This window comes from Scyliorhinus torazame, chromosome 13 (assembly GCF_047496885.1).
Source record: "Scyliorhinus torazame isolate Kashiwa2021f chromosome 13, sScyTor2.1, whole genome shotgun sequence".
NCBI classification, from domain to species: Eukaryota; Metazoa; Chordata; class Chondrichthyes; order Carcharhiniformes; family Scyliorhinidae; genus Scyliorhinus; species Scyliorhinus torazame.
Genome location: NC_092719.1, coordinates 192,632,254 through 192,653,012, shown reverse-complemented (window position 1 = coordinate 192,653,012; position 20,759 = coordinate 192,632,254). Strand labels below are relative to the sequence as shown.

General features: G+C 49.1%; 1 protein-coding gene across 4 annotated transcripts in view; it reads right to left on the bottom strand.

Moving 5' to 3' along the window:
- cenpp (centromere protein P) overlaps positions 1–20,759 on the bottom strand; it is a 452,755-nt gene that overhangs the window by 340,515 nt on the left and 91,481 nt on the right. For all 4 annotated transcript variants that reach the window (XM_072472643.1, XM_072472644.1, XM_072472646.1 and 1 more), the window contains exon 5: positions 16,097–16,185. In XM_072472643.1, coding sequence (XP_072328744.1) covers positions 16,097–16,185 — 89 coding nt within the window. The remainder of the gene's footprint in view (positions 1–16,096; positions 16,186–20,759) is intronic.

Genomic DNA, 20,759 nt, shown 5'->3' with positions numbered 1-20,759 from the left:
AACAATATCGCCCCTCTCATTTGTAAATACAGAAGAAAAGTACTCGTTCAAGACCTCTCCTATCTCATCAGACTCAATACACAATCTCCCGCTACTGTCCTTGATCGGACCTACCCTCGCTCTAGTCATTCTCATATTTCTCACATGTGTAAAAGGCCTTGGGGTTTTCCTTGATCCTACCCGCCAAAGATTGTTCATGCCCTCTCTTAGCTCTCCTAATCCCTTTCTTCAGTTCCCTCCTGGCTATCTTGTATCCCTCCAATGCCCTGTCTGAACCTGGTTTCCTCAGCCTTACATAAGTCACTTTTTCCTCTTAACAAGACATTCAACCTCTCTTGTCAACCATGGTTCCCTCACTCGACCATCTCTTCCCTGCCTGACAGGGACATACATATCAAGGACACGTAGCACCTGTTCCTTGAACAAGTTCCACATTTCACTTGTGTCCTTCCCTGCCAGCCTATGTTCCCAACTTATGCACTTCAATTCTTGTCTGACAACATCGTATTTACCCTTCCCCCAATTGTAAACCTTGCCCTGTTGCACGTACCTATCCCTCTCCATTACTAAAGTGAAAGTCACAGAATTGTGGTCACTATCTCCAAAATGCTCCCCCACTGACAAATCTATCACTTGCCCTGGCTCATTACCCAGTACTAAATCCAATATTGCCCCTCCTCTGGTCGGACAATCTACATACTGCGTTAGAAAAGCTTCCTGGACACACTGCACAAACACCACCCCATCCAAACTATTTGATCTAAAGAGTTTCCACTCAATATTTGGGAAGTTAAAGTCGCCCATGACTACTACCCTATGACTTCTGCACCTTTCCAAAATCTGTTTCCCAATCTGTTCCTCCACATCTTTGCTACTATTGGGGGGCCTATAGAAAACTCCTAACAAGGTGACTGCTCCTTTCCTATTTCTGACTTCAACCCATACTACCTCAGTAGGCTGATACTCCTCGAACTGCCTTTCTGCAGCTGTTATACTATCTCTAATTAATAATGCCACCCCCCCACCTCTTTTACCACCCTCCCTAATCTTATTGAAACATCTATAACCAGGGACCTCCAACAACCATTTCTGCCCCTCTTCTATCCAAGTTTCCGTGATGGCCACCACATCGTAGTCCCAAGTACCGATCCATGCCTTAAGTTCACCCACCTTATTCCTGATGCTTCTTGCGTTGAAGTATACACACTTCAACCCCTTTCCGTGCCTGCAAGTACTCTCCTTTGTCAGTGTTCCCTTCCCCACTGCCTCATTACACGCTTTGGCGTCCTGAATATCGGCTACCTTAGTTGCTGGACTACAAATCCGGTTCCCATTCCCCTGCCAAATTAGTTTAAACCCTCCCGAAGAGTACTAGAAAACCTCCCTCCCAGGATATTGGTGCCCCTCTGGTTCAGATGCAACCCGTCCTGCTTGTACAGGTCCCACCTTCCCCAGAATGCGCTCCAATTATCCAAATACCTGAAGCCCTCCCTCCTACACCATTCCTGCAGCCACGTGTTCAACTGCACTCTCTCCCTATTCCTAGCCTCGCTATCACGTGGCACCGGCAACAAACCAGAGATGACAACTCTGTCTGTCCTGGCTTTTAACTTCCAGCCTAACTCCCTAAACTTGTTTATTACCTCCACACCCCTTTTCCTACCTATGTCATTGGTACCAATGTGCACCACGACTTCTGGCTGCTCCCCCTCCCCCTTAAGGATACTGAAGACACGATCCGAGACATCCCTGGCCCTGGCACCCGGGAGGCAACATACCTTCCGGGAGTCTCGCTCGCGACCACAGAATCTCCTATCTATTCCCCTAACCATTGAATCTCCTACAACTATTGCTTTTCTATTCTCCCCCCTTCCCTTCTGAGCCCCAGAGCCAGACTCAGTGCCAGAGACCTGGCCGCTAGGGCCTTCCCCCGGTAGGTCATCCCCCCCAACAGCATCCAAAACGGTGTACTTGTTTTGAAGGGGAACGGCCACGAGGGATCCCTGCACTTTCTGCCTGTTTGTTTTTTTTCCCCCTGACTGTAACCCAGCTATTCTTGTCCTGTACCTTGGGTGTGGTTACCTCCTTGTAACTCTTCTCAATCACCCCCTCTGCCTCCCGGATGATCCGAAGTTCATCCAGCTTCAGCTCCAGTTTCCTAACACGGTCTTTGAGGAGCTGAAGTTGGGTGCACTTCCCGCAGGTATAGTCAGTGGGGACACCGGTGGTATCCCTCACCACCCACATCCTACAGGAGGAGCATGTAACTGGCCTAGCCTCCATCCCCTCTTACCTTACAGAATATAGCTGCTGTGTGGACTAACTAGATCTCCGCCCTCCGACTCTGCTCCCAGTCAGCTACACTTCCTGTAAACTCCTGGCTCTCTTCGCACTCTTTGCGGAAATGTCGGAAACAAAATGAAAGGAGCACCTTACTCCCTCCTCACCTAACTCCCTCGGTCACCAAACTCTCACTATCGCACTCAAATGCACCAAATTCAGCACTCCCTCGGTCACCAAACTCTCACTATCGCACTCAAATGCACCAAATTCAGCACACAGTGCAAAAAAAGTCTGCACTGTAGGGGCCTGGAAGTCGCTCTTGTTTTGCCCTTTGGAGATCTTGAATGTTCTAAAGACTTCTTCTGCTCTGGCACCTGCTATGGTGAGTAGAAGCTCTGTCTTTTCAGCATCAGCCACTTCTTCTAGTTCGGCTGCTACCAGGAAGATTTCAAACATTTGCTGGAATGCCCGCCAGTTTTCGCGGAGATCACCGTGGCACTGGAGCCGCCGCGGAACCCGGATCACGAACATCTTGCCTGGGTATCGTTGCTGGTTGTCACTGTACGCTGAGGAATAGCTATATGGATTGAAACAGTTCAGTCCTTGTACCATGATTTGTTATGTTCTAGGTGTAACATAAGCGGCTTCCTTGTGGTGCACTTGACAAAGGAAGGTTCAGACGTCGAGATAACTTCAACACGTTTATTAAACTATTTACACTTCTATTACTCGGGTTCGACACTACTGCTAATCCTACTATAGCTACCCAGACTCACTAACCAGTTGCTGCAATCCACGTGGTGGGTGTAATATTGAATCAACCCTGTGTCTCCACTCACTGACTGTCTCCACTGGAAAGAGGCAGATCATGTGTGTGGTGTCCTTTATATATGGGTTGGTGTAATGCCCTCCTGTGGTGGTGTCACCTCTGTGTGTATCGTGAATGTCTATTGGTCGTGTCCTATCTAACGGATCTATTGGTTGAGGGTGTGTGTGAGATGTCACTGGTGCTCCCTCTAGTGTCTAGCTAGCCTACATGCATTTACATTGATGCACATCACCACAAGAAACAGGACAGTATTTCAATGATTGACCACCACACAGTTCCTGTGAAGCTCAAGTCTGTCGCCAGATGGAGGACACTTTTCAATTAGTAGTGTGGCACTACCAACGTGCTAAGTGGAATAAATTAACAAATTGCACATTCGACCCAGCCTAATCGACACTCGTAATCGAGCAACTAGCGACGCATGTGGGGCAACATTTTAACCCAACACCATCTGCAGTTGTGCAGAGATATCGCTTTAATACAGTGGAAAAGACCCCAGGTGAGTCCCTCGCCATATTTCCTGAACGTACCCTGAAGTCTTTCAGCCCGGATTGGGGAAGGTTAAGGGTGTTGTGGCCACAATCCGTGTCGCCATAGCTGTTCAGCCAAGATATTTCAGGGTCCGCCCAGTCCCTTATGCATTGCTGGCAAAAGTGGAGACCAAGCTCAGCTGGTTTGAAGAATTAGGGATCATCTGGCCTGTGCGCTTGCAGGCTGGGCGGTGCTGGTAGTTCTGGTATTGAAGCCGTACAAGATGATCCAGTTACGCAAGGATTACAAACTGACAGTAAATACGGCTTCGCGTTTGGACAGCTACCCGATGCCCCGTATTGAGGACCTTTATGCTAAATTAGCAGGTGGCCTTTCATTTACTAAACTTGGATGTGAGCCATGCATATTTTCAACTCTAATTGGACTCAACATGTCTCCGATCAACAGACATTGCTGCCTGTACAACTACACCAGTTGCCTTTCGACATGTCATCGGCCTGTGCTATATTCCACCGAGTAATGGAGAACACCCTGCATGGGTTACCACACGTCCGGTATATTTAGACGACGTGCTGGTCACCAGAACACCCAAGCAGGAGCATTTGGACAACCTGGCAGAAGTTCTCTGCCGTATTTCAGAGTCTGGTGTCCGCCTAGGTAGGGCCACGTCTGTTTCTCATGTGAAAGAGGTGGTGTTTTGGGCTATTGGGTGGAACAGGAGAGCTTAGACCCGGTCACAGAGAAGGTATGTGCCATTCAGCAGGCCCTCCCCCCCCTACGAATGCCACGAAGCTTTGATAATTTTTAGGTTTAGTGAAGTATTACGGCAAGTACATCCTGAATCTCGCAACAAAACTGGCCCCCCGTATCTACTTTTGAAGCAAGACCAAGAATGGGCATGGCATAGGCCACAGGAAATGCCTTTCAAACAGGTGAAGAAACAGCTTTCATCTTGCGGGTTGATGAATCATTATGATCTCACCAAGCCTCTCATTATCATGTGTGATGCGTCGCCATACTGCATTGGGGCAGTTCTCTGTCACAGGATGGCAATGTCAGGGCGCAGCCGAATACTTTTGCCTCCCGGACGCTGGCTGTGGCCGAACGCAAATAGGCACAGCTAAAGAAGGAGGGCCTGCTGGTGGTTTTCGCAGTTAAAACATTCCACCAGTACATTGGGCAGCACGGTAGCATTGTGGATAGCACAATTGCTTCACAGCTCCAGGGTCCCAGATTCGATTCGGGCTTGGGTCACTGTCTGTGCGAAGTCTGCACATCCTCCCCGTGTGTGCGTGGGCTTCCTCCGGGTATTCCGGTTTCCTCCCACAGTACAAAGATGTGCAGGTTAGGTGGATTGGCCATGATAAATTGCCCTTAGTGTCCAAAATTGCCCTTAGTGTTGGGTGGGGTTACTGGGCTATGGGGACAGGGTGGAGGTGTTGACTTTGGGTAGGATGCTCTTTCCAAGAGCTGGTGCAGACTCGATGGGCCGAATGGCCTCCTTCTGCACTGTAAATTCTATGATAATCTATGTATAGCCACCATTTCACACATTACCGACCACAAACCGCTGCTCGGTTTATTCAAGGAGGACAAGGCCATCCCAGCTATTGCTTCCGCAAGGATCCAAGCGTTAGTTATTTTATTGGCCGCACATGAATACTCTTTTGGACATCGGCCGGGCACTCAAATTGCGCACACTGATGCGTTGAGCCGGCTATCCTTGCCAACTAGTCCCCAGGGCAGATGAAATTGTCGTCACCCTGAACTTCATGGACTAGTTGCCAGTTACTGCATTTGACCCAAATGGACCCACTTCTTACCAAAGTTCGACAGCATCGACAGATCCCAGGCAAATTACGAACTTGCTCATCCAAGGTGTCTGAATTTAGTGTGGAGGGTGTTGTACAACTTTGGGGTACGTGTCGGAAAAGGGCCACGGTTTGATCCTGCAGGATCTCCACAACGGACACCACGGGGTGTCAAAAATGAAAATGTTAGCACACAGCTATGTCTGGTGGTAGGGCCTGGATGCTGACAATGAACGATTAGCCCAACATTGTTCCATCTGTCAGGAACACCAAACATTTTTGCCTGCCGTGCCATTCCCCCCTTGGGAATGGCCAGGATGGCCATGAGTGCAGTGGCATGCCGATTATGCTAGGTTATTTCAGGCGTTAATGTTCCTCCTGCTAATTGATGCCTATTCAAAATGGCTGGAGGGCCACAAGATGAGGGTGACTACCTCCAGGGCTACAATCAGCAAACTGCATTTGTCTTTTTGTGCCCCTGGCATACCCGAGGTTTTAGTCACGGACAATGGGCGAGAGTCCTCAGGGTTTCCGAAGGCCAACGGGGTACGAAGCATTTAGACTTCCCGATACCACCCAGCTTTGAAATGGGCTAGTTAAGAGTCCAGACGTTCAAGCACACATTACGAAAACAGTCTTCGGGGTCAATGGACTCTAGGCTAGCCCAATTCCTTTTTGTTCCAGGACCATCCATCATGCCGTGACCGGGGTGGCCCCGACTGAGATGCTGATGGATCGGAGGCTTCGGAACCGCCTTAGCAAGGTCTTCCCTGACATCGGCAGGAAGGTACACCACAACCAAGACCTGCAAGGGTATCGCTCCGTTTGACGTTGACCGCCCAGGCTCTCTGTACCAGGTGACGCACTGTATGTCTGAATTTTGCATACGCCGTCCAGTGGATCTCTGGGATTGTAATCCACCAGATAGAGTCGGTTTCTCCTACCAAATTCAAGTCCAGGGTTGAGTAATGCCTAAGCACGGATCACATTAGGTCCAGGCAACCAATTCTTCTTAAAATTCCTCGAAATAAAAAGTTCTTGTCCAGCTGAACCTGATGCCTGAGCGCGGCAGATCAGAACCCCAAGGTCAGGACACCGATATGAGAGAGATCATCGACACAGATTCAGAGATGCAGACCCAACCGTCAATGGTCTCCGATGGAGAGTCCACAGTACAGCAGCCGCCGGCAGTGATTTTGATTCAGCGTCGTAAGCAACGTTTGCCTTCCTGGGTATACACCGCCCGATCCTGCGCCGCAGGTGCACGACACACAGTGGAGACGAAGCAAGTTCAGAGCCCTCCATTGCTACAGTAATCGGAGGATTCTTCGGACTTTGTTTGTGGGGAGGGCAGTGGGGGAGTCATAGCGGCATGGGACTTACAAAATGGCAATTATTAAAAACACCCCATGAGCCTCACTGAATACGAGTTCCTCCATTAAAGGGGGCAAGGAACCCTAACCCATGCATAACTAAACTTAAGAGTAAGGTCGACCAGTTTGAGTACCGACATAGAGGAGACACCTGTCTGGGATCTTTTGTGCTATGTGAATAATAATTAGTGTAATAAAGTTTTACTTCTTTCTACAACTCGGTGTGGACTCCCTTCATGGTCTACTAAAGCTTTGTAATCCGGACATATCCAGTCATAGATGGTGGTGGACAATTAAGAAACTAGCAGAAAGTGGAAACGCCATGAATATCACCACCTCCAATGAGGGCCCCTCCCAACACGAGTGAAAAAGACTAGACTGAAACGTTCGCAACCATCTTCAACCCCAAAGTGCTAACGTGCAATTTTGATTATACCAGGATCAGTTGATTTTCGATCTCATTGAGCCATAGTCCAAATATGGACAAAGAGCTGAATTCCAGAGGTGAGGTGGGAGTGACTGTGCATTCGACTAAATGTGATGTCAGAGAAACCTAGTAAAACAGAAATAGATGGGGTCCAGAAAGAAAACTCAACAGCAACTCATCTACCATCATGGACACAGTTCTGGCTGCTGTTCATCAATCATCTCTGCCCCACGACATCACTGCAATAATTCCTCAGGGTCGTGTTCTACCTCCAACTATCTTCATTCTGCTGCTTCATCAGACCTTCCCTCCACAAGAAAAGTTGCATTTTATGAGTGCAGTAAAATGTCCCAAGGTTCTTCACTGGAGTGCTATCAAAGAACATTTGCTACGAAGCTGCAGAGAGACATTATGACAGGAAACCTAAAGTTTAATCAAAGAGGTAGGTTTTATAGAGCCTCAGGACGAGAGAGAGGTAGAGAAGTTTTCAAAGAGTTTACGGTGAGGCTGCTTCCAAGGCTGAAGGCATGGCCACAAATGGTGCCGATAGTTAAAACAGGGGATGCCCAAGTGGCCAGAATTGGATGAGTACTGAAATCAAGGTCTGGAGGAGCTTACCGAGATATGGGAAGAGAAGCCAAGGACAACAAATTTGCAAAAAATTATAAATGGAGACATTGTTGGATTAGATGCTGATGTGAGGCAACAAGCACAAGGATGATAGGTGAAACATTCTTGGTGCTAATTTGGATAATTAGGCAGTAGAATTTTAGATAAGATTAAGTTTATGTAAGGTGTAAGATGGCAGGCTTGCCTGGAGAGCATTGAATCATCAAGTCTAGAGGTAACAAAACCTATTAAGGTTTTCAATAGCAGATGAGCTGAGGCAGGGATGGAATTGGGTATTGCCATAGTGAGATGCTGGGCTAAGCAACTTGCTCACAGGTCTCCCAACAGTGTCTTGTTGCTGAAGAAATTAAACAAAAACTAAACTTGTCCACGAGGACAACAGAAACCACAATGGGGGTTAAATTGGCCCTGGGAGTTGCATAAAATGGGCAATATCAAATCAACATCTTATTTTACACTCTCGTCAATTTTCTTATTTATTGGCTTCAAATTGGATTGGGTATAAAATGACTTCCTAATTCACTATTTCCTATTTTGCACTGCCACCTAATACAATTTCATCTTTAAATCAATGGATACATACAGCAGAACTAGTGGAAAAATTTCCATGTGAAACATATTACATGAATGTGAAAAGCATAAAAATCTGAATGCAGTATTTTGCTCTGAATAAAATATATGTTCTTGGGAGAATTAAAAACATTCCTAAATATACTGACACTTAAAACTTGGCTAAGATTTATATCCCAACTGTATGCAATTTTCCTTCACAGTTTTGCCAACATAAAGTCCTTATTCAACATAATATTTTCCAGATGGCCTAAATGTTGCAATGTTGCATAACATTTTGGCACACTATAAATTCAAAGCCACTTTTTTCAGACACATCAAGCTGCATGCAACACTTTCCACATTCCAATGAGGTGTCTACATGGAACGCCTCTAATTACAGAGAAATAATTAAAGAAAGAAGTTCCACGGGTAAAGTTTTATTCAAAATATATTTTGTTTCCAGACTTCAAACCACTGAAAAGTCTCAAATATTGATGGATTTTTGCTGCATAATTATGTCACCCCCTACACAGAAACAGATGCTTTTTCCCCAGAACAAAATTGTAGTCATTAAATAAGTGTTTAGCTGTAGCCATAATTCAAATACAGATGTTTACGGGATTTCTTGCTGATTTTGGACTTGGTTTTAAATAAATCTGGATGTACCTGGAATGCACATAAAGAAATTCACATTTTCACTGAAAACAATAATTTGCATTTAGGTGGCAACTTCAATGAATAAAATTTCTAGAAGGTGTTTTACAGAAGTACAATTAGACAAAAATGGATTGCAAGACTGAGAGGTACATACAAAGCAGTCAAGGCAGAGGGATTGAAGGAGGAAATTCCAGAGGCTTGGACTGCAATGACTCCTGTGCAAAAGCTCCTCGAATACAGTATCCTCCAGAGATGTGAAGTTAGGAATCATCAAATAACTCGAATTCCACCTATTTGCAGCTGCTCCAACCACATTCTGGCCCTTACAAAGCAGAGAATCAATATTCCAGAAAAAACTCAAGACCAGCACAGCCTGTTATTAGCCTTCAGTTATCCACATAATAGAACTGATGCTGTAGCTCTCAAGGATCATCCTCTGCCTGCTATGGGTAATACTGAGGAACAGCAGGTCTGGTGGTTTTTTGGGCGAAAAAAAGATGGCAGACACTGGCACTGACAAGTCATTGATGGCTGTGACCTCTGGAGGCTGTGGGGAAAGGCAGTGGAAGAAGTGAGCAGAAATGAAAAGTTCAGCTAGCTGAGAAGAGGGCTGAGAGAAAATGGAGACCAACAAATTGCATATCTGCTCAGCCCACTGTCTTCCTCTACAGCAAATGCAGCAGAGACAGCACTGTCAGAATGGGGATTTCTGAACAAAACCAGACAATGTTTAACACAGGAGTTGGCTCCCACAATGCAAACCATCGTCTTACAAGATGGAAGGCTGCCATGTGATGTATCAGGAAGACAGATGTCATGGTCCAGTTCGTTGCTATTCCAAAATCTATCAGCATTGATGGTGTGACACCTGATGGTGTTGATAGCTTCACATAACTCGGCTCTGTAGTCACCATCAAATTGTCACTTGATGCCAAAATCAATACACGTATCGCCAAAGCTACAACTGTTATGTCCAAGCTGAGTAAGAATGTGGAACACCAGTAACCCGATTGAGGACATCAAACTGTGAGTCAATCAAGCCTACATCTTCAGTGCACTCCTCTACAGTGTAATGAGACCTGGGCAACATATTCTAGGCAGGAGAAAGGGTTGAACAGTTTCCACCTTTGCAGTGTCAAACACACCTTTGGCATCCCTTGGCAGGACAAGGTCACCAACTCTGAAATGCTGGAGCATTCCATCAGCATTGACTCATTGCAAAGCCAACAAAGCCTGGCTCGCTCAGTCATATTCATCAGGAGAAAACCTACTGTATGGTGAACTGGCAACGGGGACATGACCTTCTCAGTGTTTGTAGTTCCGCTACAAGGGCGCTTTCAAGTTAGTTTCAAAAATGATGGACACCGACACTGACAACTGTGAGACCGACCGTGACTTGCGAAGACTGACTTTTGGAGGGACATTGGAAGAGGAGAGCAGAAAAGAAAGTTTTTCTTTTAAAATAATGTTTTTAATGGGTTTTATACATGATATAATTAGAAATATTCACACAGAAAACCAAAAAATAAAGTAGAAAACACGTAACAAGAAAGGGGGTCTTTCCCCCCACCCTTTCGTCTCTTTTCTTTTTACAAATCAAAACAGGATGGAAATGCTATTTATATTCCTCAGTGCGGTTTTTTAAAATCTCTGTGCACTTGCATCAGCATCGGCCGTTCCTTCTTCCCGTTCTTGCTTTCTTTCTCTCGCCTTTCTGTGCTTGTTGTAGCTGTTATATTTCCCCTGACCTCTATCCGCAGTTTGTGTTTCCTCTTCTTTTCCTCCCTTCTGGCTCCCCCCCTATTGTTCTCCCCTCCCACCCACCACCCCCCTCCCTCCCTGTCTCCCCCCCCCTTTCTTTCCTGTTGCGCTTGGTTACCCCTTCTTGCTATCCCCCCTCCCAGGGGGTCCTTTCTCACTTCCCTCTCTACTATCTATGCTTGGCTACTTATCCCTGGCTCCTGGTTACTTATTTATTTGTGCATTGGCCACAAACAGGTCCCGAAGCAATTGGGTGAATGGCTCCCATGTTTTGAGAAAGCCATCTTCCGACCCACGGATGGTGAATTTGATTTTCGCCATTTGGAGAAATTCCGATAGGTTGGACAGCCAGTCTGCAGCTTTAGGTGGTGCTGCTGACCACCAGCCGAGCAGGATTCTACGGCGGGTGATCAGGAAAGGAAAGGCAAGGGCGTAAGTCCTCCACCCATGAAGAGATCTGACTGGTCTGATATCCTGAAGACTGTCCCTTTCGGGCATGGCTCCACCCTCATCCCCGCCACTTTGGACATTGCGTCGAAGAAGGCTGTCCAGTACCCAGCAAGTCTGGGGCAAGACCAGAACATGTAGGCGTGGTTGGCCGGGCCTCCTTTGCACCTTTCACATCTGTCCTCCACCTCCGGTAAGAACCGACTCACTCGGGTTCTTATTAAGTGGGTTCTATGTACCACTTTTAGTTGCATTAGGTTGAGTCTTGTGCATGTGGAGGTGGAGTTGACCCTACTTCGCACCAGAGTCCCCACCCTATTTCGAACCCCAAGTCTTCCTCCCACTTCCTCCTTGTCGCGTCCAGTTCGGTGTCGGCCCTCTCTATCAGTCGTTCGTATATGTCGCTGCAGTTCTCCCTGCCTAAAATGTCTGCGTCCAATAGTTCTCCTGATGGTGTCTGTCGTGGTGGTTGCGGGTATGTGCTCGTCTCCTTCCGTAGGAAGTTTTTAAACTGCAGGTACCTGAGTTTGTTGCCCTTTGTTAGCTGGATTCTTTCCATCAGTTTGTCCAGTGTTGTGATCCTACCGTCAGTGCTTAGGTCCCTGACTGTCAATGTTTCCCCGTCCTGTCTCCACCTTTTGAAGGTGGCGCCGGCGAGTGCCGACGTGAACCTATGGTTATTGCAGATGTGGGCTTTGTCGGACATTTCGGTTGCTGACGTAATTGGCTCCAGTCTGGAGCGTGGTACACCACTGGGCTGCTGGAGTGCTTCTTGGGTGGGGATGGGGGATGTGCGTGCCGCCGTGGCGAGGACCCAGAGCAAGGTCCCCTTACAGGAGGCCACCTCCGCGTGCACCCACTCAGCTAGAAACAGAAAGTTTAACTGGTTGAGAAGAGGGCCCAGAGAAAAAAAAAGTGATTGAGATAGCTTTGTCCCAGGAGGGCACAGAACATAAAGTCAAGGAGATCCAAGGGATGACCGTCCTGAAACTCGGTCGTCCAGCAGGGATGCAATCCCGTGCGGCAATTCCGGACTCCTGCCATTGGGGCCGCACTCCAGGCGACCAGGACCGACAGCATCATTTCCCCGCCAACGGGCGCTGTACATCCTGCACATCAGAGATCACAAGTGGGATGAACTTGCCGACACCAGAGACTGGACAGACAGGAAATCTCACACCCCACCACCGCTGCACCAATGACCGCTCCAGAGCCCGACGCATTTTGTCGATGATGAGCCAAAGGGTGGAGCCGATTCAGGTTACAGTCTGGATCAACGGGTTCCAGATTTGGATGGAAGTTGATACCAGAGCTTGGTCTTGGTGATCTGCTGCGGCACGTATGACAAAATTTGCTCAGGGATATGTGCCTTAGCATCGAGCGATACCGACACCCGGCTGGCGAAGTATACAGAGGACCCATTGGAGATCGTGGGCACCTCGGAGGTCCCCGTGTTGTACGGGGCTCAGTCAGCGAATCTACCACTAGTGATGGTGAAGGTCCAGGCCAAAATTTGCTGGGGCGCGATTGCCTAAAACGTCTCTGGCTGGACTGGCAGTGAGTGTGCCGACTGTACCCCAACGGGTCGGATGCGGTATTAGCATGTTTCCCAGTGGTGTTCCAAGGGGGCCTCGGTACCATCTGGGGGGCCTCTGCCAGGATATCAGTAGACCAGTAGGCCCACGCTATGTTTGGGCCTGCCCCGTTCCTTACGCTTTGAAACCGAAGGTCGATTCCAAACATGACCGTTTGGAGAAGCTGGGCATCATCCACTCAGTGCAATTTGCTGCTTCGGTCATGCCAGTTATGAAGCCAGACAGATCAATCCACCTTTGTGAGGATTACAAAATGACAATCAATTGAGTGTGCTTTCTGGATCATTACCCAGTGCCAAAGATTGAGGACCTATACGCGAGGCTCAGCAGAGGAAGGACTGTTACCAAGCTCGACATGAGGCATGTGCCATAATCCAAAGGGTTATGGAAAATATCATCCGTGGGTTACCACAGGTGGCAGTTTACCTGGATGTTGTGCTGATTACCGGGTCCTCTGACCAGGAGCATCTGAGAAATCTGGAGGACGTGTTGCATAGGTCCGAGGTGGCCATGGTCTGTCTGCGGCGTGAAAAGTGCGTGTTCTACATGAAGGAGGTGGTCTATTTGGGCTACAGGGTTGCCAGGCAAGAACTACACCCATTAGGCGATAAGGTTCAGGCCATCCGACAGGCGTCTGTATCAAAGGGTCCGACGGAACTCTGTTTTTTTTAGGCCTGGTTAACTAACACGGGAAGTTCATCCCAAACTTGCCGACGGTCTTGACCCGTTGTACTTGGTGTCAAAGAAGGGCCAGTGGTTAATTTGGGACCCGCCGCAGCAGAGATCACTCGACGAAGTAAAGCGGCAACTGTCGTCCTCCCACTTGCTGACTCACTTCAATCCGTCAAAGCCCTTGTTGCTCACATGTGACGCCTCACCCTACGGAATAGGGACCGGCCTGGCACACAGAATGTACGATGGTATTAGTGGTGGTGGAGTGATATTATGCCCAAATATGAAAGGATGGTTTGGCACTGGTGTTCAGAGTAAAACAATTCCATCAGTATGTCTATGGACATGCATTCACAGCATATACCGACCATAAACCCCTCTTGGGTTTATTCGAAAAGGACAAGGCAATTCCCCTGGTAGCCTCTGCCCGCATTCAGCGTTGGCCTCGCCTTCTGGAGGCGTACAAGTATATTATGGAACATTGCGCAAGGACGAAGATTCCCCACGCGGATGCGGTCAGCTGCCTCCCGCTACCCACCAGCACGCCAACGCCGGCAGCATCGGACGATGTAGTCGCACCTTACATTTTATGGCCTTGTTACCTGTAACGGTAGGCCAAGTAATACTTGGACACAGACGGACCTGTTGTGGGCTAGAGTTCACCGCATCGTGCTGTACGGGCTCAGCACTGTGCTTTCCCGGGGGAATCTGACGGCGTTTACCACAAAAGTGGCGGAACTCAGAGTGGTGGACAGCATCCTGCTGTGAGGTTCCTGAGTGCAGCCCGGGCCAATTTACAGGACCTCTATCCAGAGGTTTCCAAAATGAAAATGTTGGCCAGGAGCTATGTGTGGTGGCCTGGCATCAACGCGGATATCAAGAAGTTGGCAAAGTATCCTGTACCCTGTGCCAAGAACACCAGAAGTTCCCTCTCGCTCCCCCCCCCGCCCCCCCACCCTCCCCCGGCAGCTCCACTCCACCCTTGGGAATGGCCGGTCCGGCCATGGTCCCGCCTCCATGTGGATTTTGCGGGGCTTTTCCAGAGGTCACAGTACCTATGCATCGTAGAAGCGCATTCTAAATAGATGGAGGTACACCGGTTGATGATGCCTACATCGCGTGCCTCCACCGAGCAGCTAAGGCAGACTTTTAGTGTTCACCGACTCCTGGAGATACTCATGTCGGACAATGGCACCGCGTTTACTCGTTCAGAGTTTGCGGATTTTTTGAAGCAAAATGGGGTCCGTCATGTCCGCACCCCGCCTTATCACCCGTCCTCAAATAGGTTGGCAGAACGTGCCGTATAGACATTCAAACTTGCGATGTGAAAACAGACCTCAGGCTCAGCAGAAACCTGCCTCACCCAAGGCAGGCCCATGAGAGAATTCGCCGCTGGCGACTGTTTACATCCGGAATTTTACTGGATTCTGGGAACAATCATAAAACGGTCTGAGCCGGTCTCGTATACAGTGCAGGTGCAATGGAAGGACTCAAATTGGTACGTGGACCAGCTCCGGAGCCTGGTGGAACAGGTGCCCGAGGACCAACCACATATCCCGAGCCCGGTGGTGCTCCTCCCTCCGGAGCAGTTGCCGGTGGTACCCAGTGCAGCGTCTGGACCTTGCGAAATGCAGGAGGTCGGCCAGTCCAACCAGAGGTTGGACATGGAACATTTGTCCACGGAAATCGACGCCTTTGGTCGATCAGAGCAGTAGTGATATCCGCACCCTTAAATGGTTCAAACACATGGGCCATATACAGCAGGCAACTCAAATTCCTGGAGACGTATTACGAATGCTGCCTCCACAAGATCCATAGGCAGGATAGGTGCACCTCTGTCAATGTACACGCTCAGGCCAGCATTCCCAACATCGAAGCATTGACCACACTCGATCAGCTCTGCTAAGTGGCCACACCATCTGCATGCCTCATGCGAGACTCCCAAAACAAGCACTCCACTCAGAATTGCCACAGATAGCAAGCCCCAGGAAAGCAGAGGAATCGCTTCAATTACACCCTTAGAGCGACCTTGAAAAATTGGAACATCCCCATTGACACCAGGGAATCCTTGGTCCAAGACCACCCACAGTGGAGGAAAAACATTCAGGAAAAAGCTGAACACTTCATGCTTCATCACCGAGAGCAAGCTGAAGCCAAGTGTTAACAGTGTAAGGAATGAAATGAAATGAAATGAAAATCACTTATTGGCACAAGTAGGCTTCAAATGAAGTTACTGTGAAAAGCCCCTAGTCGCCACATTCCGGCGCCTGTTCGGGGAGGCTGGTATGGGAATTGAACCGTGCTGCTTGCCTGCCTTGGTCTGCTTTCAAAGCCAGCGATTTAACCCTGTGCTAAACCAGCCCCGAATGCTTGGCAACCGGGCATTCCATCCACCTGCTCTTCTGACCACCATTGGCCTCAACTGTGACAGAGACTGTAATTCAAGCCTTGGACTCCTCTTAACGTCACCTGAGAATCACTAAGTGTGGAAGCAAGTCATCCTCGACTCCAAGGACTGCCGAAGAAAATAATGTACACCTTTAATATAACAAATCTCAAGGCCTTACCTAGATATGAATCGGCTCAAATCACAAAACTCGTTTGATTCCAAAATAATGTTCAATTCTGTAACAGTTGCTGTGACATTTTCTTTAGTCTGAAAGGCAAAACATAGTCAGTTTCTCCATTTTCAAAAGAAAATAAATACAAAATTGACTGAGTAAGTATGTGTAAAGTTTATCCAAACATAATTCTAAACCAAAACATAAATTCCAAGTCTTATTCACTTTCATGACATGGAATCCCTGCTCCAACATAATTTGGATAATATTGTACCATATTTTTTTTGAAGTTGTTTATATTCATTTAGTTTCATGCATACTGGATGAAGTGTCAAAAAAATTGAAATGCAATATCTTAAAAGTATTTGAAACATAATATTTCTCTTTCCAACCCAAACTAAAATAATCTACTTTATTTCTAATCTATTGGGTCAAGTCAAAAAAGTGGAACTAAATTAAAATTGGATTATTTTAACTGCAATATGATTTTTGTTAAAATGTAAAGTAAATCTACAGTCAAAATTGTGACAAGCTCAAGATACAACAAATGGAAAGCCTTTTCTACGTATAATATTATACCATTTAGTTTATATTGCCTATCCATTTTCTTCCCAATGTGCATCACTTCACTTTTTTCTGCATTAAATTAAATTCCATCTGTCATGTTTTCTTATTTTACCAGTCTGTCCACATCCTTCTTTTTAAAAAAAAAATATATTGATTAAAGTTTTTTAACAACACAATTTTTTCCCCTTACAAACAATAACCCCCCCTCCCCGTAACAAAATAACACAAAATCGCACTGAACAAGATATATACATGGCAAAATGGTATATTTACATAGCTTTATACACTGGCTCTCGCCCGCACGTGCCAGTTTCCCCCACCCTCCATGTTATCTCCTGCTCCTCCATCCCCTCAAACAATCTCTCGTACCCCCCCCCCCACCCCCCCAGGGTTGCTGCTGCTGCTGCTGACCGACCTTCCTCTAACGCTCCGCGAGGTAGTCTAGGAACGATTGCCACAGCCTGTAGAACCCCTGCGCAGACCCTCTCAAGGCAAACTTAATCCTCTCCAGCTTTATGAACCCAGCCATGTCGTTTATCCAGGCCTCCAGGCTAGGGGGCTTCGCCTCCTTCCACAATAGCAAGATCCTTCGCCGGGCTACTAGGGACGCAAAGGCCAGAATTCTGGCCTCTTTCGCCTCCTGCACTCCCGGCTCATCCACTACTCCGAATATTGCTAGCCCCCAGCTTGGCTTGACCCGGACTTTCACCACCTGAGATATTGCTCCCGCCACTCCTCTCCAGAACCCCTCCAGTGCCAGGCATGACCAAAACATGTGAACATGGTTCGCCGGACTCCCTGAACACCTTCCACACCTGTCCTCTACCCCAAAGAACCTACTCAACCTCGCCCCCGTCAAGTGCGCTCTGTGAACCACCTTAAATTGTATCAGGCTGAGCCTGACACATGAGGAGGAGGAATTAACCCTACCCAGGGTCTCAGCCCACAAACCATCCTCGATCTCCTCCCCCAGCTCCTCCTCCCATTTACCCTTCAACTCTTCTGCTAGGGCTTCCCCCTCTTCTTTCATCTCTTGGTGTATTGCCGAAACCTTGCCCTCCCCGACCCATACACCCGAGATCACCCTGTCTTGAATTTCTTGTGCCGGGAGCAACGGGAATTCCCTGACCTGTCGCCTCACAAAAGCCCACACCTGCATATATCTAAATGCATTTCCCGGGGGTAGCTCAAACTTCTCCTCCAGTGCCCCTAGACTCGCAAATGTCCCGTCAATGAACAGGTCCGCCATTCTTCTAATCCTCACCCGATGCCAGCCCTGGAACCCCCCGTCCATCTTCCCCGGGACAAACCGGTGGTTACCCCTGATCGGGGTCCACACCGAGGCTCCCACTGCACCCCTGTGCCGTCTCCACTGGCCCCAGATCCTTAACGTTGCCGCCACCACCGGGCTCATGGTATACTTTGATGGCGAGAATGGCAGCGGTGCCGTCACCAACGCCCCCAAGCTCGTTCCTTTACAGGACGCCATCTCCATCCTCTTCCATGCCGCCCCCTCTCCCTCCATAACCCACTTGCAGATCATCGCCACATTTGCTGCCCAGTAGTAACTCCCTAGGTTTGGCAGCGCCAGCCCTCCTCTGTACCTAATGCATTCCAGGAACCCTCTCCTTACCCTCGGGGTCTTCTTAGCCCACACAAACCCCATAATACTCCTACCTACTCTCTTGAAAAAGCCCTTGGTGGTCACGAAGGGAAGGCACTGAAACACAAACAAAAACCTCGGAAGGACCACCATTTTGACCGACTGCACTCTACCCGCTAACGAGAGCGGCAACATCTTTTGAAGTCCACCTCCATTTGGTCCACCAACCTCGTCAGATTCAATTTGTGTAGGGCCCCCCAACTCCTGGCTATCTGGATCCCAGATACCGAACACTCCCCACCGCCCTCCTCAGCGGTAGGTCCCCTATCCCTCTTTCTTGGTCCCCTGCCTGTAATACAAAAAGCTCACTCTTCCCTACATTGAGCTTATAGCCCGAGAACTCCCCAAACTCCCTCAGAGTCTGCATGACCTCCACCATCCCCTCCATTGGGTCCGCCACGTACAGCAGCAAGTCATCCGCGTATAGCGACACCCGATGCTCTTCTCCCCCGCGGACCACCCCCCTCCATTTATTAGACTCCCTCAGTGATATGGCCAAGGGTTCAATCGCCAATGCAAACAACAGGGGGGACAGGGGGCACCCCTGCCTCGTTCCTCGGTACAGCCGAAAGTACTCCGACCTCCGCCGGTCCGTCACCACACTCGCCACCGGGGCGCTGTAAAGGAGCTTAACCCAGCTAATAACCCCTCCCCCGAACCCAAACCTACGCAACACCTCCCAGAGATACTCCCACTCTACTCGGTCAAAGGCCTTTTCCGCGTCTATGGCTGCCACTATCTCCGCCTCTCCCTCCTCCGATGTCATCATTATCACGTTTAAGAGCCGCCGCACATTAGTATTTAATTGCCTGCCCTTTACGAATCCCGTCTGGTCCTCATGTATCACCCCCGGGACACAGTCCTCAATCCTCGTGGCCAGCACTTTTGCCAATAACTTAGCGTCCACATTGAGGAGCGAAATCGGCCTGTACGATCCACATTGCAGTGGGTCCTTATCTCGCTTCAGAATCAAGGACATTGTCGGAGGCAGGTTCCCCTCCTCTCTTGCCTCATTAAAGGTCCTCACTAGTAGCGGGGCCAACAGGTCCACATACTTTCTATAGAACTCCACCGGGAACCCATCCGGCACCGGGGCCTTCCCCACCTGCATACTCCCCAAACCCTTACTCAGCTCCTCCAACCCGATTGGTGCCCCCAAATCAGCCGCCTCTTGCTCCTCCACCCTCAGGAACCGCAGTAGGTCTAGGAATCGTCTCATCCCTTCTTCCCCCCCCCCTGGGGGCTGGGATCTGTACAGCTCTTCATAGAAGGCCTTGAATACCTTGTTTATTTTCGTTGCACTCTGAACCGTGGCTCCCCCTCCATCTTTGATTCCCCCTATTTCCCTCGCTGCCGTCCTCTTTCAGAGCTGGTGTGCCAGCATCCGACTGGCCTTTTCCCCGTACTCGTAGGTCGCCCCCTGCGCCTTCCTCCACTGTGCCTCCGCCTTCCCCGTGGTCAACAGGTCAAACTCCGTCTGGAGCCGTCGCCTTTCCCCAAGTAATCTTTCCTCCGGGGCCTCTGTGTATCTCCTGTCCACTCGCAAAATCTCCCCCACTAACCTCTCCCTTTCCATGCCCTCTGTCTTCTCCCGGTGAGCCCTGATGGAGATTAGCTCTCCCCTGACCATCGCCTTCAACGCCTCCCATACCACCCCCACTCGCACCTCCCCGTTGTCGTTGGCCTCCAAGTACCTTTCGATACACCCCCTCACCTTCCCACATACCGCCTCATCTGCCAGCAGTCCCACGTCCAGCCGCCACAGCGGGCGTTGGTCCCTCTCCTCTCCCAGCCCCATTTCCACCCAATGCGGGGCATGGTCCGAAACGGCTATGGCCGAATACTTCCTCCCCTCCACCCTCGGGATGAGCGCCCTGCCCAGAACAAAGAAATCTATCCGGGAGTAGGCCTTGTGCACGTGGGAAAAGAAAGAAAATTCCCTGGCCTGCGGTCTTGCAAACCTCCATGGGTCCACTCCCCCCATCTGATCCATAACCCCCGAGCACCTTGGCCGCCACCGGCCTCTTTCCCGTCCTTGATCTGGAGCGGTCCAGTTCTGGATCCAGCACTGTAGTGAAGTCCCCTCCCATTATCAGTCCTCCTACCTCCAGGTACGGAATGCGCCCCAACATGCGCTTCATGAATCCAGCATCATCCCAGTTCGGGGCGTATACATTTACCAACACCACCCACGTCCCTTGCAACCTACCACTCACCATCACATATCTCCCTCCGTTATCCACTACGATAGTCTTGGCCTCAAATGACACATGCTTTCCCACCAGAATTGCCACCCCTCTATTTTTCGCATCCAGTCCCGAGTGAAATACCTGTCCTACCCATCCCATTCTTAACCTAACCTGGTCCGCCACCTTCAGGTGTGTCTCTTGGAGCATAGCCACGTCTGCCTTCAGTCCCTTCAAGTGCGTGAACACTCGA